The sequence below is a fragment of the Gymnoscopelus microlampas genome, assembly GCF_963454915.1.
Source record: "Gymnoscopelus microlampas genome assembly, chromosome: 9".
Lineage (NCBI taxonomy): Eukaryota > Metazoa > Chordata > Actinopteri > Myctophiformes > Myctophidae > Gymnoscopelus > Gymnoscopelus microlampas.
Genome location: NC_139946.1, coordinates 4138249 through 4163248, shown reverse-complemented (window position 1 = coordinate 4163248; position 25000 = coordinate 4138249). Strand labels below are relative to the sequence as shown.

General features: G+C 41.9%; 1 protein-coding gene across 1 annotated transcript in view; it reads right to left on the bottom strand.

The window, feature by feature from the left end:
- Positions 1-25000, bottom strand: part of dab1a (DAB adaptor protein 1a) — a gene marked incomplete at both ends in the record, with an annotated part of 105292 nt that overhangs the window by 45611 nt on the left and 34681 nt on the right. The window contains 2 exons of the mRNA XM_084067450.1: positions 3735-3833; positions 9192-9331. Coding sequence (XP_083923576.1) covers positions 3735-3833; positions 9192-9331 — 239 coding nt within the window. The remainder of the gene's footprint in view (positions 1-3734; positions 3834-9191; positions 9332-25000) is intronic.

The window sequence follows — 25000 nt, the reverse complement described above, 5'->3', positions numbered from 1 at the left end:
TGAATTCTTAAAAGTAACAAGTTTTGGACAAACACTTTGAAAAAGGTGATAAGTGGTTTCTGCTCGACAGCAGCCATCTGCTGTTATAAGGATAAACAGAGATGCTACTACACACTTGTGCATGCATACACCCTTCCCATTTGTGCAGCAACAACACCGCACACTTCTTCCTGTATGGGCTGAACTGAACTGAAGTGATCTGGACTGACCGAGGCTAATTTCACCTTTCTCATCCCATTTTCCCGGGGAGCAGGGTGGCTGCAACTCAGCCCTTCACGCCTAGGAGTTTCTGACCTGGCATGGAGCTGTATCAGTCGCTGTGTATGTGTGTGTGTGTGTGTGTATGTGTGCGCGCACGTGTGTGTGTGTGTGTGTGTGTGTGAGTGCGTGTGTGTGTGTGGGTGTGTGTGTGAGTGCGCGTGTGTGGGTGGGTGCGTGTTGTTTTTGAGCCAGCGTGATGGAGAGTGTGAGAGAAAGGGAGCGAGAGAAAGAAAGAGGAAAAAAAGAGAGAGAACATGCCAGCGTGCCCTCTGAGAGATTAATGTCTCCACTCTCCTCTCCTCCGTCTCAAGCAACGCCTCCCTCCATCCTCCTCGCCGACCTTCCCTCCTCCGCGGGAGAGAGGCCATCCATCCGTCCGCTCATCCGCTCATCCATCCATACGTCCGTCCGTCCGTCCGTCCGCTCGGCTGACTGATGCTCGGCCGGGGAATGAGACTGTCAACATGGCTGAACGTCTCGGCAGTCACTCTCACTCTCTGTCTCCCTCTCTCTGTATCTCTCTGTCTGTTCTGTCTGGTCGGCTTTGTTCAGGGCTCTGCAGTCATATCCAATTTGTTTCTTAAAATCTGATCTACAGGACTTACGCTGTTATTTGCATGTGATCAGATCGGACATGTGTATTCGGACATCGTCGGCCTATCTGCGTTGATTGCTGTGGTAACCACCTAACGACATAGGCGCGAGTAAGCACTTAACTTATACAAATTGTTCCAGAGCCTGAGGGCGGCCGCCGAGACACATATTTAGAAATCTGTGGTTGGAATAACGTGTTCCTTCCACGCGCTACGTCCTACCGGGGAAACTCACCCCTGTCAGGTGCTAAGAAACGGCTTGCTCACTCCTCATGCATTGAAGGAAGCATGAGTTCAGTTCGGGGCTCTCCCCAGGCTGGCAGAGGGAGAGTAGTCCCCAGGATTACATGCTTAGGCAATTGGCAATGGGTGAAAAATCGTGGGATAATGGGTTACAAAATCGTGGGATAAAAACATTTAAATATAAATAAATCTGTTCAAAGTTGTAATAGCAAAATCCAGTCTGAACATAATATTAAGGGGGCTACATGCTACCATTCCCACGACCGAACTTTGTCCATTTGGGTTATGTGATAACCACAAAATGACGTCAGTCTGGGCGGTCTCATAACTTTCAGTGGTCACCTAGTCACCTGGTGAGCACACCCTAGATGTCTTTACTGGCCGACGTTTGTTTGGTCGCTATGATTCATTCATTCAGACCAAGGCTATTCTGTCAACTGTGAAAGCATTGGGGAACAGACGTCAGCTGAGGGGTTTATCGTCTCTGTCGGGTGGAAACGTCCAAAACTGACACTTTTCAGGACTCAAAACGCGTTGCTTCGTGCAGCATTTCGAGCTTGTGGATCTGCTACTTTTCATACTTTTATGTGACACTATTATGATCAAGTAGGGCGTTAATTTGCAAAAAAACACAAAAAGTTAGAAATGGAGATAAGAGGTGTCTGCTCGACAACAGCGTTTTTCAAAGATCTCTGACCCCCTCTAGTAACCAAGCATAAACACAAACTGACACAATGAATTGAGAAGCACACCTCGGTGACAAAATGTCCCAAATGTCCGATATCCAGGCATTAAAATATCCTCGCTAGACAAACTCAAACTTTCTCCAGCACTGGAGACAGAGCAAATGCTACACAGCTGTGATTAATTCCACCAGATTACTGAGCAGGGAGGAGGGGAATCATCTCAGTTTGGTTAGCAGTCAAAATGAGTTTGAAAGTCTGTCTTTTTTTTCTCGGATGAGTCATATGTAGGCTACAAAGTTCTGGCGTCGGGTTGGATTGTTTTGTAGCATGTAGGAGGCTTTACCCTCTGGCTCACCAGAGGGAGCTCCACTGATCTCATTCCCCCCCAGATTCGGCACAAACATGGGGATGAATTCATTTTACTATTATGCAACCAAAATGTGGAATCCCCTAACCACCAGTCATCAAAAAGTGCGACTCCCTATCCTCTTTCAAAACCACCATAAAAAAAAGCACCTGTCTGCAAATTGCAACTAGACCTAGACAAGTCTTCTAGCTTGCCAAAATAAATCACTCCCACTGTTTTTTCTGTAAGTATACTTTTTTCTGCTCCTAGTATTGATGATCTCTTGTATAGTATTGTATGTCTTTGTCTTGATGGATTGAATACACATCCTTTTAGCATTATTGTTTTACTGTACCTTTGCACTTTTTGCAAACTGTTAATATTCAATCAATCAATCAAACTCTGTTTACATCCCTGTATCTTTATCTATGGTCTCTAGTTTGAGAGCATGATTAAGGGCATCACCAAATAATGCCCTCAACACTAGTTGAAAGACCCTGCTGTCGCTATCATGCAGTAAAAGCTTTTGCACCAAGAGACATGATGCCAACAGACAGAGAGATTTAAAAAAAAAAAGGCACAGACAAAAGCAGTGGAGTAATGGAGGCCAAGATCGATCCACAGATAGATCTGGAACTGGCGGCGTGTCAGATGGGAAAGTGCATAATGTGGGAGTGTAATACATAAGAGCGCTGTTTGGAGTGTTTGGAGAGAGAGAGAGAGAGAGAGACAATGGGACCAGCCATGTTCTCTCATCTGCCAGGGCCTTGTTCTCAGGGTTTCAATTAGGCTCTCCTGATTTCCCCCGGGGACACTCCTCCTCACGGAGAGGCCTCATTAACCCAGGCAACACACTGCACACACACACACACACACACACTGCACACACACACACACACACACACACACACGGGCGCGCACACGCACACGCACACACACACACACACACGCGTATACTCTATATGTACATATCTTAGACTTTTGCCTATTCTCGACATGTTTTCCCCACCTCTTCTTTTTCTTTTATCTTCCTGAAAACAACAAAAATGATAGAGCTTTGCACAGAAACTAATTTCATCCACATCTTTACGCCTGTAAACCTCTGAAGATGAAGATTTTGATTCTGACACTGACACACACATGCCAGACTAAAATACTCACTAGTTAAGCTCACCGTTGCCACGTTGCCCCCGGTTCATGGTTCCCATATGGTTTCAAGGTGGGCTGAACTATATGGGCGCCAAGTGGGCAATGTCAGCGGGGTCCGCGTGGGTCCCACCTGGGTTTGCCCATGTGAGCTTTAAGTGGGTTCTACCTGAGGCTACCTGGGACCCAGGTAGGACAATGTTATGTCCTACCTGGGTTGTCCAAAATGTTGCAGACTCTGAAGCTTTTTAAACGTGCACTGTGTATCACTTTGCCGCTTGTGGCCAGTAAAATCAACCTGCCAAAGAACTGTGTTTACAAGTGACATGGTTCCCATCATCCGAAGGGACAGCTGTGTGTTTCAAAATGTTTATGTGTCAGTTTAATTAATATGATTAGGAGTCCCAGCAGCCCAGCTGTCAGGGGCCCACAACCTTTACACAACACACACATGCTTACCCCAGACTTCTCATCAAAGATCTTGATCCCTCCAAAGGACACGGTTAGAAACACCTTCTGCTTGTGGTCCCCTTTAGACCGCGCTGCAGCAGCTATTCCCTAAGGACACAAAAAAAGACAAAACAGGAAAAAACAATGGTTAATATGGTTGTTTTTTAATCAACGCATTTGATCACCTCAATAGCGCAATCTGATCACCTAGTAGATCATAACTACTGTAGGTGGTTGCCCACCTCTGGGCCCTCATTTCTGCACCTACTTTAAACCGGAACACCGGCCCAAAACACACTCGCCCCCACTTTGTTTGCGGACCGCTCGCGGTTCATGTATTCTTGAAAGTGTTTCACTGAGGTTAAGGATAGGTATAAGTTTGGGGTTAGGCATACTGTAGTTTTACCGAAGTTAAGTTTAGGAATCAGGTTAGGTTTAGGCATAGTTTTACTGAGGTTAAGTTTAGGAATAAGGTTAGGTTTGGGCATAGTTTTACTGAGGTTACGTATAGGAATAAGGTTAGGTTTAGGCATAGTTTTACTGAGGTTAAGTTTAGGAATAAGGTTAGGTTTAGGCATAGTTTTACTCAGGTTAATTTTAGGAATAAGGTTAGGTTTAGGCATAGTTTTACTCAGGTTAAGTTTAGGAATAAGGTTAGGTTTAGGCATAGTTTTACTGAGGTTAAGTTTAGGAATAAGGTTAGGTTTGGGCATAGTTTTACTGAGGTTACGTATAGGAATAAGGTTAGGTTTAGGCATAGTTTTACTGAGGTTAAGTTTAGGAATAAGGTTAGGTTTAGGCATAGTTTTACTGAGGTTAAGTTTAGGAATAAGGTTAGGTTTAGGCATAGTTTTACTGAGGTTAAGTTTAGGAATAAGGTTAGGTTTAGGCATAGTTTTACTAAGGTTAAGTTTAGGAATAAGGCTAGGTTTAGGCATAGTTTTACTGAGGTTACGTATAGGAATAAGGTTAGGTTTAGGCATAGTTTTACTGAGGTTAAGTTTAGGAATAAGGTTAGGTTTAGGCACAGTTTACTGAGGTCTACGTATAGGAATAAGGTTAGGCTTAAGCATAGTTTTACTGAAGTTGCGTCTAGGAATACCTAATGCCGACCGTTCCGAGCTCGCCGGATTTGACCCTGGGCGAGCGTGTTTTCCTTTAAACCAGAATTCCATTAAACTCATACTGTAACTCAAACACTGTAGAAAAGTTGCAAAAGTGAAAAAGAAGAAAACGGTTAGGATAGAACAGGAGGGAGCAAAGAGAAGGTCGTAGATTCAGAATAAGAGAGGTAAGTGAGTGACAGAGACAGATTGGAAAAGAGAGAGAGAGAGAGAGAGAGAGAGAGAGAGAGAGAGAGAGAGAGAGAGAGAGAGAGAAGGGTGAGAGACAGAGACGGAAAGAGATATGGACAGAGAGAGAGAGGGCAGCAAAAGGAAGAGAACAGAGAAGGAGAGGTGTGATGGATTTTCTCTCTGAATGAAAGAGGAGGGAAGTGGTTTGATCAATGGCCTCTCCTCCCTCCTCTTCCTCCTCCTCCTCCTCCTCCTCACATGGGCTGAGTATTCACAACACTTAGGCATAGTGTTGCTGTTCCGTGGACACCTTGTATCTCTAAAACCGTTTCTTTTATGATTTATGATTATATTTGAATAAAAAGCAAGTATTTTGCACACCTACAATTAACACATCGTGTGCCAGAGGTTTATTAAAATAGAGTACATCTAGTGCCAGCATATCTTCCATCCACTTACGCTGATATGCTGCGTGCCGTAGAAGCCCCGACGAGGACGCGCACGTAAACAAAGCCTACGTGCGAGACGGCGGAGGGTCCCGACTAACGCCTGGAACAATAATATTTCTAACGCGATCCTCCATTGCAGTGTGATCGCCGATCGAAAACGGCTCACTTTCACCACGTTAAACAGAAATAGGAGATATTAAGCTTTTAGTCAAGAAGGTAACATTGTGGAGCGGACGACCGGAAGCATTTTTGACATGGATCCACATCCGGCCTCTCCTTCTTAGAGATAGGGGCGGCCATAGCTGAGTGGTTAGTGAGTCCGCCTAGGGAGCCAGAGGCCCTGGTTGCCCAGGTACGATTCCAGGCCACGCCAGCATATGTGTCGATGAAATGAAATTTGTCCCTGAGCAAGACTCTTAACCCCTAATTGCTCACAGGTTCTCATTGGAAACAAGACCGCAAGGACTTTCATGAACGACCTGTTAAAAGGAATTATCCTTATCCTTAGAGACTCCTTGGATGATTCCAAAGTTTTGTTAGAGCGCCCCACGTGGGAAAAATATACAAAAAGTCTGGATCGTTTATGGCACATAACGCATAGCTTCTCAAAAACGGTCCAGACCGTCTTTGGCACACAATGTGTTAAAGGCGACAGGTGAGTAGGAGAAGAACTTCGTCAGGTTATCTTAAGGATAACCTGATGAAGGTCTAATAGATTGAAACGTTGTTGTTGTGTGCGGGAGTTTTTTCTTTCAGTATGATCATATTTCAAAAAATTACTTAAAATATTGAAAATAGCTGATCTACAACGTTTGTGAGCTTGTAGATCTGCTATTTTCACTATATGTGCCACACTGTGCCAATACATAAAAAGATGAAATATGGAGATACAAGGTTTCTGCCCGACGACGACGATAGACTTACACATAGTTTTCTGAATTGAAATATCACCGGCGGTGAACAAATGCATTCTGTTCAAATAGTGTTTTCAATACGCTGGCGGTGATGAATATTTGATGGCGGATGGATCATTTTTCAAAGTGACTAAATCTCCAAGCAGACTGTGTATCACAGGGCAGAAAAAAAGGAAAGGACAAACATGCCCTGTTTGAAATCATCTCTTTACTTATTTAACCCATGGAGGCCTGACGTATTTTGCAGGTTAATATTCTGCAAAATGTCTTTTAGAAACGGTTTTCTGAAAAACGTATGTTTCTATCTCAGTGGTTTTCAAACGTTTTCATGTCAAGGACCCCCAAAATGATATGAATTTGGCCGCGGACCCCCATCTCAAAATATTTTGTTCCAGGGACCCCCAGAAGCAAAGATTTGAGTTAATGTTTGCTTTAAAAGAATATTATATTCAAAGATTTGCACACATTTTCACGAATTTTCAAAAATAGCAGATCTACAAGCTTGTAGCGCGGCACTCGGTGCCGCGCTATGAGCTTGTATATCTGCTATTTTTGAATAGCCCAAAGTGTAAAATAATGCTTTTTAGCTCAAATCTAAAAATGACAGTTCCAGGTCTTCATGATTTTGAAGTTGGGAAAAAAAGAAGTACAAAACACCTAAATTTATTTCAAAGCCATTCAGCCACTTTCTCGAGGGACTTCTGAAATGTTTCTAGAAGGAACATTAATTATTGAGGAGGTGTGAGAATATTTTGAAGATCAATATACTTTTTTTTTTTTTTTTTTTTTTTTAACTTCTTTACTTTTTCTCCTGGTTTAGTTGTTATTCCAATTCCCTAATCCTCCATTCATACCAACTGATGACTCAGTTAGTCCTTGGGAGAGCGCAGGCAACCCTGTGTTTCTTGCGATACCCGTGACATCTCTCTCTGTCTCCCCCTCTGCCATCACTATCACTCGTAATGGCTAATTTACACTTAGCTGCATGCCGAATATAGCTGATCTACAAGCTCACAACGTGCCGCTGCACCTGTGCAGATGGGTGGAGAATTATCTAAAATCAAGCTTTTAACACACACACACACTCACACAAACTCAAAAGCCATATTCCAACCTAATTGACCATGGTTGATATTTAAGTTCAAGTTCCCGTTTTCATTGTCATTCATAACTTATAGTTACAACACCACAGTTCAAGACAGCAAATAAAAACCGACAAGCAACGACGCACAAACAAACCGAAGCACAATAAATAAGTATAAAACGCCTAAACTCCAGCTCTGACCCTTGCTGCCTCTCGTTCGCACATCATCCTTCATTGCCAATTATACAGTCCCTCACCGGTGTCTTCCAGCGCTCACCGGAACCTCACCTCTCCACCCTCCTCCGGCTGGCATCTCCGTCTCCATGGCCATGCAAATGAGACTCACCTCCGGTCACCTCCATCCCACCCGTACCCCCACGCCCCCCCTACTGATTCTACCACCTCCTGACCCCCCCCACCTGCTTCCCTCTCTGCCATATGTGCTGCAAAAAGATTCATTTTTCTCAAGGAAGTTATTGTGTTTGACAGCAGAGAGAGAGAGAGAGAGAGAGAGAGAGAGAGAGAGAGAAAAAGTGAGAGAGAGAGAGAGAGAGAGAGAGAGAGAGATGGGGGGGTGTTAACCACTCAGACCAGAAATGGGCAACTGGTGGCCCGGGGGCCACACGCGGCCCCCACCATCACTTAATGCGGCCCGCAGGTTAATATCAGAATACTGATATATTATTGATTTCAGCTGTTACAATTCCAAACATGTAAACATGACCCTCTTTAATTACTTCAGTCTATATTAGTAGCTTAAATGACTAGTATTAAAATTCTATTGTCTTTTTTATGTCCAATGTGTTTGTATTTAAGTTCATAAAGTTAACATAAGTATAACTAAATGCATTTGAAATTAAATACAAATGCTACTTTTCAGGATTACATTATAATTAAAAAATGGCAAAACATAAATCTGGATTCCAATTCAAAGATAGCAAAAATAGCCGATCTACAAGCTCAAAACGCGTCGCACTGCGACGCGTTTTGAGCTTGTAGATTGGCTATTTTTGCTACTTTTGTGTGACATAGAAAAAAAGTTTGTGTGGGGAAAGTGTGAGTGTGGAAATATAGTGGCCCTCTCCATCATCAAAGTTAGATCTGCTACTTTTGATTCTTTTGAATTTGAATCCTGAAAAGTAACAGTTTTGGGACATATGAGACAATTTCTTGACCGGGTTCCCCAAGGAGTCTACACTTCTTGGACCCCTCCTTTTATTCCCCCTCAACACGGAATTTCTTGGCCCGAAAATAGCAGATCTACAAGCTCACAATGCTTGTGGATCTGCTATTTTCTGCCACTAGAGGTTCGGGGCCGCTTGAAGTCGATCGGTCCCATATGTGCGCATGACCATATATGGGGCATAGTGGTCGGATCGGTGCCTCTAGTCTAGACAACCTGGATGTCCATATCAGGTTTGTTTATGGCTACAGTATGTCTATAACCATAAACAAACATATTCTGACACAGAATAAGGACGCTACAGGGTTCGTCTGGTTAATACTGTCAGAGGAGGATTCCAAAAATATGTGGCAATCTACCTCCCATGCATGCACAGGCACAAGTGCACACGCACGCACACACACACACACACACGCACACACACACACACACACACACACACACACACACACACAAACACACGCACACACGCACACATGCGCAACAAAAGCACGTCCCGCACACACGCACTCACAGAGATATAGTGTACCTTAGCCCTTACCTTGAGCTTCATCATTGAGTCCTGGCAGAGCTTGTCTCCGCGGGCCGCCGTGACCTCGTCCAGGCCGATGAGCTTGGCCTTGTAGCGGACGCCATCGCCCTTAAAACGCCTGATGAGAGTCGCCTCGCTGCGATCCTGCCCTGGAGTCACACACACAGGGAGAGAGAGAGAGAGAGAGAGAGAGAGAGAGTCAGTCAGTACAGTAGCACACAGACACAAACATGTACTGTGAGTGCGCACACACACACCACACACGTGCGCGCACGGAGAGCGGGAGACATACAGTCGACGGTGGTGACAACAAGGTCAGGAGACAGAGTTGCAGCCTGTGTGCTCTGGTGGAGGACCTCCATCAACCTCAGACCAATGCCATTACCAGCAGCTCATCCATCACACACACCTCAACAACAACACACACACACACGCACACACACGCACACACACACACACACACACACACACACACACACACACACACACACACACACGCGCGCACGCACACTACTGTACCCTTCTATACACGTCAGGTCAACATCTTATTATGTGACCCTGAGACCTTCCACACATGCATGTGATGTATGAATGACAGGGATCAATATGTTGTCAGAAACCTCGTATTGCAACCTTTGCAACGTGTTGAACCAGCACGGTATACGTCATTATCAGACTTAAAGTTACCCTTCAACTTCTAGTCTATGCCTCAAAATGATTGGATGTACGGGGTAATTTGTTGAAATTGAAGAAATATTAGCCCTTGATTGTCAAATGTTCAATCATGTTCTAAGCATGTATACTTTACATTATACTTAATCCATTAAGAACGGGAAAGCATCTGTCATATTAGATTTTAACCACTTTAACCATTATTTTGTACTTTGGCTATTCAAACATAGCAGATATACAAGCTCATGGCGCAGCACCGAGTGCCGCGCCATGAGCTTGTAGATCTGCTATTCATGAAAAAACTAATATTTGAATATATATATTTTTAAAGCGTTTTTTTTGTTGTTGACAAAATAGACAATTTGCCATCGAGGTGCCCACTCTGTAAACCTGTGATGTGACTGTCGTGTAATATCGGGTCCTGTGCTTATGAAATATGAAAATATTATGTTATTAATACATTATAACCCAGAACTTGTTAAAGTGTCCCAAAGCATGAGGAGACCAGAAAATTACCAAGCTATTAGTGGTGAATGCCAGCTGGAGAGTTGGTCAAGATAACACTGCCAGGTTTCCTGTCCATTGTCTGGGGTGTGAATCTATGACACCCCACCCGGGCCGAATCTTTTGTTTACTCAGGGATAGCATGATAATATGCAGGAGAGCTTGTCACCAGTTGTCTCTCCCAAATCATCAGACTGACAAGAATCAAGTGGTATAAGCCTATACACAGTGTACTAGTCTTTTCTAATTATACAGATGGATAGAACTAAGTTTTAGTAAAATAAAGATCGTTCTGTGTCTAAGCCAAGGTTAAGACGACATCATTGTGTAAGGGATTTTGACTCTCTCTCCAGAGGAGCTGAGCTGGAGAAAAGCGTTTCTTTTAAGTCATTTTAATCATCTAAATAATTCATACAACGTCAGACATGTCAATGTTTAGATTCATTTCGAAGCTAATAAAATGTTGAATAATAATGTTATAATGTGAGCATGGGTGAAGGTACAGTTTGATAGATAAATGTTAAAACTAAGGCAGATCGTAACCCATTGTGTGACTTTTAGGCCCACCCCAAGAAATCCATTGTTCTTAGCAACCTGTATTGTGAATGGTCAGAAAGAGGGCCCGTGGCTTGCATATAATGTGATGTATTTGTGAGAAACGGGGCTCTGTGATTTGGATCTACGCAGAGGCCATGGCCTACAGAATAAAGGAAATTCTATGGGCCGCGCCATATATTGAATTGACTTGGATGTATGGATTGCTGATAACTTTGACAATAAAGTGAATTGTTGAGAATGTAAACTCGGACTCTGAGCGTTGGCTTATTCTCCGCCGCCGGATATGGATTCTTATTTCTACCGGTCCGCTATGGGCAGATACCACACAGAATTACTTGGCGAACCAGCTAGTGTCTTGCTGATGGGATACCGGACGATTGTACAGCGTTAAAGGTATGTGTGTGATGATATGCTTTTGCGTTGCCTAATCTGCTTTCCCTCGGTATGATGGAAAAAGAACCGTGTGTCTGGTCTGCGTTCCGGTGGAAATGCGTGTCTGGTTCCGGCGGGGTTTGTTAGTCTGCGTTCAGAGCCGCAGCTTATACCGTCTTTTGGAGACGCGCTTTTTGATTACTCCATGATTGTTCAAGTCATGGCTTAATTACATGTACAGGCTGGAAAGTGCTGGTTGCACATCTGGTTTGTTTAAAACTCTATTTTATCCCTGAAAATGGTGTCTCATTTCCAGCGTATAGATAGGGATTTAGTTGCGAGTCCGGAAAGCACAGCGGTTTGCATCCGGCACCTGGACAATGTTGTTTCATCTCCAGGGTATAGTAAATGGATTCTCGCTACTGGTAACTAGGCCTGATCAGTTTTTTTATACGCGAGCTACCTGGTAACTCACGACGGCTGAAGGGGCATTTAAATTTGCATTTGGCTTGAGTGGGACTCTGGGTCGGGAAAGAAATCTATTTGTTGCTAGTCCTAAAAGCACGGCGGTTGGCATTAGGCACCTGAAAAGTGATGTTCTCACATTCAGCGTATAGATAGGACTGTAGCGGTGAGGCCAGAAGAGGAACTTGGCGTTCGCCAGCGTGCCAGAAAGCGACGGGTTTGCATCTGGTGAGTACTTATTGTGACCCCGGGAGAAGTTGAATGGTGTATTTGTTTTGAGTGTGTAATGTGTTGTTTCCAAACGGCACGGTAACCTTTTGCATATAGCGTTTGTGACCTGTTTATTGTGTGTGTTCTTCAATGGCATGCGCTAATGGGTCTCAGATATTGGCTGATTGGTTATTGCTGCTTGTGAGGTCTTGTTTTTGTTGTGTGTTTCCAAGCTGTGTCATGTGATGTTGTTTCTCTCTTGCATGCCACCACTTTGCGTGGGGGGTGCTTAGCTTGTGTGTTGTGTACTGTTACTTATGGATTTAAGCTGCGCGATGCGCACGTGTGGTTTTCTTCTATTTCTAATTTTTCTACGTGAATGATTATTGCTGTATTGGAGCGTTGGGTCATTCGGTATACATGTTTAATTTTTACAGGAGTTTGTCTATGGTGATGGCATAGGTCTCTTGTTTGTTCGAAAACATTGTTATAGGGAATAATGTTTTCGAGAGGGGAGTGGAGTATTATAAGCTTTAAAAAACTTTGTTTGGACTTAGTTTTCTGGCTTTGAATATTTTGGTTGAGTGAAAGAGTGGAGTTAAATTGTATTTTATCTTGGCCCAGTGAGGCGAGTGGAAATTTGTGTAATTATTCAATTTTTGTTGTAAGAGCCAGTTAGAATGTGGCTGTGTAGGCCTACAGGATTAATGAAGCGTTCTTGCTTTTGACTGTAAACAGGTGAGGTTAGGAGGTCTAAATTTAAAGCATTATCTTATCTACTGTAACATGAGTCTCATGGGGGGAGAATGTAGCCCTACTGTTTTTGTTGCTCTTTATTTTTGAGGGGGATGGCTCCTTTGTTCTTCTGTGTGAGAGCCGTCAGCGAGCGTCTTCTGTAGTTTTTTTGGCCAAGAAATGTAGTTTTTGCTACATGTCTTGACTTCCGCGTTGCCACGTCATATCCGGCGAGACGCGACTGCTGAGTTTTAGTTTTTAAATATTTAGAAACTACTTTTCTTATATATATATTACATTCGTAATATATTCTTATTTCAACGCTTGTATGAGGTTCCTTTTGCTTGGATGGAATAAGATCTTTTGAGGGAGTAAAGTATTTATTTTTTATTTTTACATTTAAAATGATTTCACTTTATACCCTGTAGTTGTACAAAGGCACACGTTCTCTCGTGTGTGGGAAAGGCTTCTTTCGACTGCGTTTTAAGCACAAGATGGCGTTTAGTTTTACACGCTGTTCGTTTTTGAGGCATTCTTGCTTTCTTTCTATTTTATAGGAAGACATGTCTTCTTAAGAAACCATGGATCAGGTTTCTGTTGCAGTAGCACAGGTAATGTGTTTCTTTTTGTGTCTCTAGGACACTTGTTGAATGTCACCACCCACAGTTCCTTTGTGGGGAGCCAGTAAAAAGAGCCGATTGGAAATGCTTTCCTTCTTTTGTCTTGTCGTTGTTTATGGTTAGTGCTATTGTCACAAATAAGAGTGTGTGTGTGTGTGTGTGTGTGTGTGTGTGTGTGTGTGTGTGTGTGTGTGTGTGTGTGTGTGTGTGTGTGTGTGTGTGTGTGTGTGTGTGTGTGTGTGTGTGTGTGTGTGTGTGTGTGTGTGTGTGTGTGTGTGTGTGTGAATGATTGTTAGTGGTTTCAAGTGGGACTGTGTTTGTTTCATGTGAATCGTCTGGTAGGCTATGAGTGCTTATTGAATGGTTGTTTCCATGTTATTGAAAGAGGAGTATGGTTGGGCTGTTGGTTGTAGGCCTATTGCTTATTGTGAGGGATAGATTAAATTGGCGAAAATCACTGTTGGTGTTTAAGTTAAGAGAGTTAAGGTAGGCCTATTGTATCTAAGAGACATATTGCTTTGTTATATGGCATTGAATTCGTTTTTTTATTATTCAATTGATCATCATCATGGGAGTGATGCATTGGAGTTGGATAAGGTAATTTTATGGGGAACAATAGCCTGGGATGTAGGCATACACTCAGGTTGCTCCAATTTCGCTGGCTGGCCCAGAGAATGAGAGCATATTGTATTCTTTAAAATGGACCAAATGTCCGACTTTATTTGAATCTAATTTCTGTGGAAGCATAGTGTTGCTTTTCCATGTTAATTTTTAGGTCTGCCTATAGTGCGTTATATCTGTGTGATTTAATTCATGGATGTACCACATTTAAGCTGACCGAGGTGTGAGATAAGGAACAGAGCAAGTTGAGACTAATTATTTGATGATAATTAAATAGTGAATGATAGGAGAAATTTGATGAAAACGATTGCCTGCTTAAGTACACAAATAAGATATTTTTCCCATAATATCTGAATGGTGTACGAAAGTAGTGCTATAAGTGGCCTTAAAACCTTACTAAAAGTATAAATTACAATTGTTTCATACCCATGATTATTTGATGAATTATCACACCCTCCAATAACCTATTTAGATTGATATGTTAAAAGCAAAGTAGATATTTTTAAATAGATTAAACCTGAATTTGAATGACAATTTATGAACAGTTAATCGGTCTATGTTACTATTTTAATGACACGAATGTGTATGATTTGAAGCTACAGACGTGTAATTATACTCGATTTTTGTGATGTACCACAGATGCTAAGAATAAGTTGAAATACGTTTTTGGTTTAAGTATTGCAAAAGAGAAATTAGGAGTTCACCCTACTGGACGCACTGATCGTCACGTGATCATTCGTGATGACATGTTGCCTGTGGGAGTGACCTATTAGACGGCATTAAAGTGTATTTTACCACTAGAGGAAGCTGAGATTGACAGAGTCAGACTGGCTCCCTCTGGCGGTCAAAGTATGAAGCCTGTCTATTAAGGACAGTTGATATTAAGTCTTTTCGACACTATTTTCTTGCATGATGACAGAGTTGCTTTCTTCTAACAGTTCTTAGTTTAATGAGGTAACTTAGTATTATTTCTAGGTCTAGTATGTTAAGTATGTTGATTAACACTGTTTGTCTGTTGTGTTAACAATTGATCTGTTTATTTCCTAGATAGCCTTCACAAGGGAGGCTTAACGATTGTCAATATGACTTGAGTGTTTAGTGCCCGCTTAACAAGGACAGGTCCAGTCTGGAAGGAGTAATGTATCGACCAGACTTTTAAATTGTTGCAAAATTAGAATATTTGATTTATATTGAAAGTAACGAGAGGGGCTTAGTGTAGTCCCAGTCGAGTGTCTTAATTCTAGAAAGAAGGATCTTTGATTCTTGATTTTAACTATTCATTGATAAGATTATAAGTTCCTAAAACAGAGTGTTTTAGGCTGAGCTTTAAAAACTCCTATCTTTGGCGATAAAGCTTAATACCGTTTGTTTACATTTACTACAGCTGCTAACAGAAATCAAGATTATACATTATTTGAGCATGTACATAGTGTACATGTGTTGACCAAATTTACACCCATTTTTTAAAATTGGCTTAACAGTTTATATGTAATACTGATTGTAGAATATTGTGTGCTGTGTAAAATGACACATTTCTGATACAATATATTACACTAGTATCAGTTTCCTTTTGAACGAACCGCTCTGACGTAGCTGACACAATGGTATCCATGGTTTGTGTTTCATTTTATGAGAAAAAGTGCAGTGTAAAACGTACTTTCAATAGACAGAATACTGAGAAATCCTAACATTTTAGTAAAGGCCTGGAGTAAAAGATGGAGTGGCAATATTTGTGACTGAAACGATTTGAACAAATACTAATTAATGTGGCCTAAGGGAAGCATATTTTATCCAAAAGAATTGGGAAAAGCAGGAGAGGGTGCTTTGGTTTTCAAAAGAGGGAATGAGGTAATCGAAAAAGCTCACACAGGAATCCCACACTAAAACTGACGACCGCATGGTTGTCCAGGGAAAAGCATCTATGAATTCCCTATGTTTTGCGAGTCCATGTGTCCCCGACAGTTTGATCCAGTTGCTACAGGAGACCACAGCCATCACAGATGGAAGGTGGAACCATTAAGAGGGGCAGACAGGTGTTTGCCAGCGGACAAGCCATTACACACAGATGCAGTTCGAAGGACGAGGTTGACCATCAGAGGTTGTTTCATGTCTGACAGTTACATCATCTTGCATAATCCTGTCCGCGGCCTCTCAGTAAAACCTTCGTCTCAACGTCCCATATGATGTTGAGGGGGCTCAGCGGAGTTGCGGAGGAACCGGTGATCCAGTGATGTGGCTCACCGGAGAGGGGAGGAGTCTGGGCATGAGGTAAGCCTGAAGATATTAATTGACTGCAAAAGATTCAAAGTTATTGCAGAAAAAGACATTTGAAGGACACTTGAAGTGATTGGAAAACGAAAAGAGACATTTGGAAATGTACAGAGACATTACTTTAGGTGTTGGTGAATTTTGGAGATACTGGAAATACCAGAGGAGTATCACGTACAAGGAAAACAGTAGCCACCTTTTGAACTTGAGACAAGGACTTGATACATCACAGATTATAGTTTGGTGTGGGAGTTTAAAAAAAAAAAGAGCTAAAAGACTTGCTTCTATGCCTATTTTGAAACTTAATAACAAACTCTTCCCTTAAAACTAATGTTAGATTTAGCAAATATGCTTTCAAGAGTCTACTAAATTGTAACAAAGTTATAGAGTATGAAGATCGCAGATATTGTCAGTTCATTTTGGAAAAATGTTCATTTAAAGAAAAAATAGTTCTGTGGTTGTCCTTTAGACTTCACAGTTTTGGGATATTTTCATGATTATCAAATCATGGCAAAATACATTGGAACATGCTTAAACAAAAGAACACGTTAATTAGAGCACTCTAAGAGAGTTGTGTGTAAATTAAGAGATGTGTCTTTAATGAATCACAAATTTTGGAAATTATAGTCAGGAAAATCTGGAGCAAAGTAAGATGTGATTGCAGTATGCAGTAAAGAACTTGAAATATAGGAGTCATATGGAAAAAGGATAAAAGCTGTGGTAAGTGAGTAACAAAATGGAACGATTGATTGATGAAATACAAAAGGAGTTAGAAGAGTAAAATATCGATAAAGTGGGAAAGATCACTTTAATATTGGATGGAGTTAGTACAAATTATGCTGGAACGACTGGACCAGAGTCCAGGAGCATGTACTGTCTGAAGAATCAGTGCATTCAACAATTTAATGATAGGTTTTCTAATCTTAACAGCATGAGTTAAACTGTGTGTCTATGAGTGATTAACCCCTGAATGTATGAGTATTAAGCAGATAGGCATCTGTTTAGCTCCCGTAGAGTAGGTGTAGGTGGACTTTTGTTTTGTATTAGGAGGAATGGCAGGTGACCAGGATGACAGCAGGCAAGGAAGCAGCGGACCCAGGGACAAGCAGAGGTCGATCGGACTTCTACCCCCAGGGAACCGCAGCGACACCTATCTTCACACCTTTACCTACCAGCGACCATCACAGACCATGGTCGAGAGGGGAGACTTGAGGGTGCAGCCTGCATGAGATTCAACCTGCCACGCCGGAGGAGAGAGTTTCAGACCTGGCAGCAGTTCCATCTCTGCGTCACCGCACCAGCGGGAAGCGGGGATCAGCTACCTGTCAACTCATCAGCACCGGAACCGCAAAACATCTTTGCCAGGGCCAGGGTGTAACACCTCTGACGGCTGGAGGGCCAGAGGTCTCAGAGCTACACGGTTTTTGACAAGTAAGCGAGCGTTTGGAAGTCCTAGGTACCCGAGTTACCTGAGACACATCAAGTTACATGCAAAATTGAAAGGCACAATACTTTCTTTTGCTCATATGAAGAAGAGGGGGCACCCCTACGGATCAGGTATGGAGAAGTGAAGCCTGATTGACAATGTCAGTCAAGTACTGAAGTGGCTGTGATTCTGTTCAGAAGTAGCAAGCCTCAGGATGATAATTCCTGTGTGATCCACAAAATTCGGACAGAAAGGAGCATCATTCTTGTGGGGCATTATGTGCGAGTTTTCCGAACTATGGTGGGTGCTCAAATCTGCAGATTGAGCACACATCATGGCGACGGCATTCAAACTTATGCCTCATGTTGAATTGTTCAAAATGGACAGTCAAGAAGAAGGAATTGCGTTCGTTTGTTAGTATAGGGAAAAAAAGAAGAAGAAAAAACAGAACTGTGTCTCTGTATTTGTATTTGTCCACACAATGTAACATGTCAACTTGTAATAAGGATGTTTTTTATTAACTTGAGTTTTCCTTAGGTTTGTGTGAAGAAGTCCAGCAGTGATATTATTTCTGTTTGTTTAATGTATAATGATTTGTTGATGATTCACTTTATAATTCAATAGCCTAGAGGGGGAATGGGTCGACCATTCTAAACGGAATAATTTGTCTTTTCTAACCAAAGTTTCAAGATTGCTTTATAGGTGGTGCATAGGAACGTATGCCCGACAGGCCCCGAATATTTTATTGTAAAGAATATTGAGTAATTCTTTAAGAGGGGAATGTCGTGTAATATCGGGTCCTGTGCTTATGAAATATGAAAATATTATGTTATTAATACATTATAACCCAGAACTTGTTAAAGTGTCCCAAAGCATGAGGAGACCAGAAAATTACCAAGCTATTAGTGGTGAATGCCAGCTGGAGAGTTGGTCAAGATAACACTGCCAGGTTTCCTGTCCATTGTCTGGGGTGTGAATCTATGACACCCCACCCGGGCCGAATCTTTTGTTTACTCAGGGATAGCATGATAATATGCAGGAGAGCTTGTCACCAGTTGTCTCTCCCAAATCATCAGACTGACAAGAATCAAGTGGTATAAGCCTATACACAGTGTACTAGTCTTTTCTAATTATACAGATGGATAGAACTAAGTTTTAGTAAAATAAAGATCGTTCTGTGTCTAAGCCAAGGTTAAGACGACATCATTGTGTAAGGGATTTTGACTCTCTCTCCAGAGGAGCTGAGCTGGAGAAAAGCGTTTCTTTTAAGTCATTTTAATCATCTAAATAATTCATACAACGTCAGACATGTCAATGTTTAGATTCATTTCGAAGCTAATAAAATGTTGAATAATAATGTTATAATGTGAGCATGGGTGAAGGTACAGTTTGATAGATAAATGTTAAAACTAAGGCAGATCGTAACCCATTGTGTGACTTTTAGGCCCACCCCAAGAAATCCATTGTTCTTAGCAACCTGTATTGTGAATGGTCAGAAAGAGGGCCCGTGGCTTGCATATAATGTGATGTATTTGTGAGAAACGGGGCTCTGTGATTTGGATCTACGCAGAGGCCATGGCCTACAGAATAAAGGAAATTCTATGGGCCGCGCCATATATTGAATTGACTTGGATGTATGGATTGCTGATAACTTTGACAATAAAGTGAATTGTTGAGAATGTAAACTCGGACTCTGAGCGTTGGCTTATTCTCCGCCGCCGGATATGGATTCTTATTTCTACCGGTCCGCTATGGGCAGATACCACATGACAATAAAGTTGTGATTCTGATTGTAAATACCATTCTTTTCCAGAACAGAGCACAGGCTCTTTTCCAGTGTTGATTCCGTCGACTAAAACTATGACGAAAAATGTTCGTCGACTACCTTTTTTCGCTGACGAAAACTACACTAATATTTTCACAATTTCGTCAACAAATAAAAACTAGACTAAAGTGTTAATATAGTTGTACTAGTGGAGAAGTAGAAGGAGAACTAAGACAAGTCATTTAATGTTTAGTTGCGCTCGGGTGTTGCGCTCTGAAAATAGAAGATCTAAAAGTAGATCGTATTGTAGATCGGCTATTTTCAGCATGCAACCAAGTGTAAAATCAGCCATTACGACGCCATCAAGGCACCGCCAAAATACATTATAGTCGACTAAATTAACTGTACATTTAGTCGACTAAAACTAGACAAAAACTATAACATTTCAGATGACGAAACTATGACTGAAACTGAATGGAATTGTATTCAAAAGACTATGACTAAAGCTAAATCAAAATTTGCTGTCAAAATCAACACAGGCTCTTTTCCCCCCCGTTTCCTGAAAAGTAGCAGTTGTGGGACATACAAGGTTTTACACCCCGACAGTGACGACAAGCTTGTGACGTATGACTGGCAGAGATCAATATAGATTCAGAAGTGAGAATCGATTCCATGCAGAGGTCAGGCCGAGACCTTTTGAATAGACGCACAAATCACCCCGCGTTCTCTTTGACCCCGTGGCATCAGCTCCATCGCCCTATTCTTCCTCTTCAACCATTCCTGCTTCCTCCAGAGAAGGGGACTGACATTACGTTCTTATCTCCGTATAAGCTCCTTCGCGCGTTTGTGCGTTGTTGCATTGTTGTGTATTGCGTTGGTTCGCTGTGTGTCACCACTAAGCTGACCTTGTGCTCGTCCAATAGTCTCAACGTTATCTTCTGAAGTCAGTACAATGCTGCTCTTATTCTCACACGCACAAGTGCGCACTTGCACGCGCACACACACACACACGCACGCACACACCTTAGTTGCGTGCCAGTGTCAGCCACCGAAAATCAGTGGTGGAAAGTAACTAAGTATATTTACTTAAGTACTGTACTTAAGTAACCTTTTTAGGTATTTGTACTCTACTTAAGTATTTCCAATTTCCAATACTTCTACTTCTACTCCACTACATCTCAGAGGCAAATATTGTACTTTTACTCCACTACAATTATATGAACATTTTAGTTACTAGTTACTTTGCAGATATAAATGATTATATTCTAAAACATACTTTCACCACTCTAGGTGAATTTTATACATAGGCTATTTGAAAATAGCAGAGTTGTAGATCGGCTATTTACAAACATTTTTGTACTTTTAATTTTGGTACTTTAAGTACATTTTGATACCAATACTTTTGTACTCTTACTCAGGTACATTTTTAATTCTGGAATTTTACTTGTAACGGAGTACTTCTACATTGCAGTATTGATACTCTTACTTAAGTAAAACATTTGAGTACTTTTTCCACCACTGCCGAAAATAGCCGATCTACAAGCTCACCACGTCACACTGTGACACGTCGTAGCTATTTTCTATATTTTATTTTATAACCCATGGGGTTAGGATTTAAAAATGCCAAAATCATTTAAAAATGTTATTCATAAAATCATTGCCCTAAAAATAATGATTTTATGATATCGTAAAACAAACGTGCGTGTGTGCCAGTGTTCATTTCGTCGTCCAAAACTACGAAGAAAAACGTTCGGCGACTACCTTTTTTCACCGACGAAAACGAAATAAAAACTTAACTATGATGACTAAATATATTGACAATTTCGTCAACAAATAAAAACTAGACTAAAATGTTAGTGAGGGACTGGTAGAGAAGAGATCCAGTAGAACTAAAAGACAAGTCATTTTATGTTTGGTTGCGCTCGGTTGTTGCGCTCTGAAAATAGCAGATCTACAAGCTCACAACGCGTCGCAGCGCGACGCGTTGTGAGCTTGTAGATCGGCTATTTTCAGCATTCGACCAAGTGTAAAATCAGGCATTACGTTGCCATCAAGGCACCGCCAAGATACATGTTTGTCTACAAAATCATTTGTCGACTAATTTCTTATGATATTTTGCCGACTAAAACAAAACCAAAACTACAACATTTCAGACGACTAAAATATGACTAAAACTAAATGAAATTTCCTTCAACAGACTATGACTAAAACTAAATCAAAATTTGGAGTCAAAATGAACACTGGTGTGTGCATGCGTGTTTGACTATGAGAGACCGTGAGAGAGTTCCAGGGAGAGGGGTATAGCAGAGGCATAATGATGATAATGCAGCATATTCATATGAAATATTGAGGCATTAGCGGGGGGGGGGGGGCTCCGGCAGGAAGGTCAGAGAGGGAGAGTTAGTGATGGAGTGCTCCCAGTCCACCCTTCGCCCGCAGCCTTCCACTGCACTGGAGATGAACCACAACACTCCACTGTTTGTCACACACAACACAAGCTCTCTCATCAACAACCGCCTCGCCTTGCCATCGTCCCTTATTTGGAGACTTTATTGAACCCTTAGTGAACTGATTGTTCCTAATTTTGGGGGAATCAATCAACGACACACATCTTACAAGTTCAAAAACTTGCCTACTGGCTACAGTGAGATTCTATCTTTTTCTAGGAGTCCCCTGTTTTTCTTGGAAATAAGGAGCGCATCTTTGGCAATGTAAAAATCCACAACGAAAGTGCTCTTTGGTACGCATGGGTGACACATTTTAAAGACCATGAAGGGAGGAGACCAAGGCACTCTTGTGGAAAAATCCAAAAGCCTTTTAATAGTACTATGGCTCATGTATGGCAATAATAAATAAGAATTGGCGTTCAAAGAGGAGATTGTGTGCACATCTTGGACCTGTATTTAGGCCAGGTGCTGGACATCAAGGAAAGAATCCTATAGTTAAAACATAAAGCTCCCAAATGATTATGGTGCAACGTTTTGGTCTTAAAGGGTAAGACCACTTTGGTAGAGGTTTGGGTTGTGTAGTTACCTTGCCATGATGTAACCCCAAAGGTGGGCAAGAAATAAAAAATAATTGCTCCATTGATTAGAAATTGATAATTCAAAATATGCTCCTCATTGACTTACATTGTACGGTAAAACAGCTCTCAAAGTCACTCTTTTAGCACATAAATGAACCCAAACATAGCTGATTCAGGCAATATAGAACATCACCAAACCCAGTACTGTTTTTTTTTTTAATAAAAATGTCAACTTCCTGTTGATTTTACTATTTGAAGATCTGGATCCGGATCCGCGGATCAACTTCCTGTTGATCCGCAAAATCAACAGGAAGTTGACATTTTTATTTAAAAAAAAAACAGTACTGGGTTTGGTGATGTTCTATATTGTCTGAATCAACTTTGTTTGCGTTCGTTTATGTGCTAAAAGAGTGACTTTGAGAGCTGTTTTACCGTACAATGTAAGTCAATGAGGAGCATATTTTGAATTATCAATTTCTAATCAATGGAGCAATTATTTTTTATTTCTTGCCCACCTTTGGAGTTACATCATGGCAAGGTAACTACACAACCCAAACCTCTACCGAAGTGGTCTTGCCCTTTAAAGGTCTTCATCAGGCTAAAAATAATAAAAAATACACTGCTTTGCAGCAACAATGCCACACACGCACACGCACACGCACACACACGCACAGCTCCAAACACGATGACACACACATTTATCACTAAATCACATTCTCACCATCTGTTGTTGACGGAGCCGATTCTCAGTTCTATGTAATGTGGGTTTATAAGTTCTATTCATATTGTTAATGTGTTCAACTAATTAATCATTCAATTGATATATGAAGTATATTCTTCTCCCTATGTGTGTGCCTAAGTGCAGGAGACTTTGGAGAGGACAAAGAGCTGATATTGTATGACATGTTTTGCTTAACATTCCCCCATTATCAGCTTGTGTGCATTCCTGCCTGTGCCTTGTGTGGGCTCTAAACCAAAACACTGCTGTAGCTGTAAACCAATCAGGTGTGCCTATTTCAATGTTCAAGTGCCTCAACTACTCTGGTATGGATTACTTTTTGTACTTATTACTTTAGGTACTTTCTAAGTACCTCCTTGTTTCTGTGATACTTTTAAGTACTTTAGTCACGCCTCCCTGCTTGCTTCTCTGTATTTGTTTCTCCCTCTCATGTTGCTGTATAAATACCAATGTAAAGTAATTGTACTTTAGAATGACGCAGGGCAGAGCTGCGCGTCTCCTTGCCGCAAGTAAAACTTTGAGGGAGATCTCCGATGTGTCCGTGTCTTCTTATTTCTGGTGTGATCAAGTCCCTAAGGTGAAAATAAGTGATAGACAACAACCTATCAGTTGTCCATAACAAATCAATAAAAACGCGCGCGCGCACACACACTCATCTTTAAGAATTAGTTAATTGTTCTCGTATTGTTGAGTAGAAACACTCTCGGTCACAATCACACAATCGTCACAGTGCAACAGCCTGCAACAACCTGACACTGTGTGAAGAAGCTCAGTGTTCCCAGGGGACAGAACAGAAGCAGTGTGCCTGCAGCATGATGTTTGGTGGATGCATGAGGCCTCAGATAGCGGAGGTAGCTCTCTCCCCCAGCGTGCCAAGCCTCCGCCAGGCTCAGATGACGGTAGGAGATGAAACCAACACAAACCATGCTGGGACATTCCAAAATAGCTCCTTCGTTAAGACTTCAAAGGGTCCCGCATCTTGCACGCACACAGACACGCACACACGCACAAACGTACGCACACACACACACACATACACACGGACAAAACGATTGAAACAAAATGCATATGGCAGTGGCTCAGGGGTAGAGTGGCCGGGTAGAGTGAACTGAAAACCGCAATTAAGGTTCCCAGTTTGATCCCGGGCTGGGGGGCTCCCCCAGAGTTAGTGTCGAAGTGTCCTTGAGCAAGACGCTGAACCCAATTGCTCCCGATGAGCAGGTTGGTGCCTTGCATGGTTTCCTCTGCCATTGGTGTGTGAATGGGTGAATGTAATGCACAATCTATGTAAAGCGCTTTGGATAAAAGCGCTATATAAATGCACCATTTACCATTTATACAAGCACATACATACAGTACATACATACACCCAACAAATGCACACACACACCCTCACAAACACATGAACTACAAACACAGCTAAACACATGTGTACACACACACACACACACACACACACACACACACACACACACACACACACACACACACACACACACACACACACACACACACACACAGCTCTCTCCCATCCCTTTCATCCACCACACAGTTTGTCTTGTCACAGGTGTTCCTAAACATGAATAAGTGCCCACACAGGCAAACATGCTAAACACACGCTACACGCTAAACACACGCTGATATTCTTTCCCTTTGAACAACCGACACACGCTGTCTGTCACCCAAAATGCAACGCTGCACTCCACACATCTGGGTGCTCCCCCCTGTTGAAAGACAAAGAGTGAAGTCTTTGATTTGCTCGCTTTGTGTAAAGCTGAGTTATGGCCAATAATGTAGGCTTGTAGGGCACTGCGCGGTGGTGGGAAAAGTAATCACAT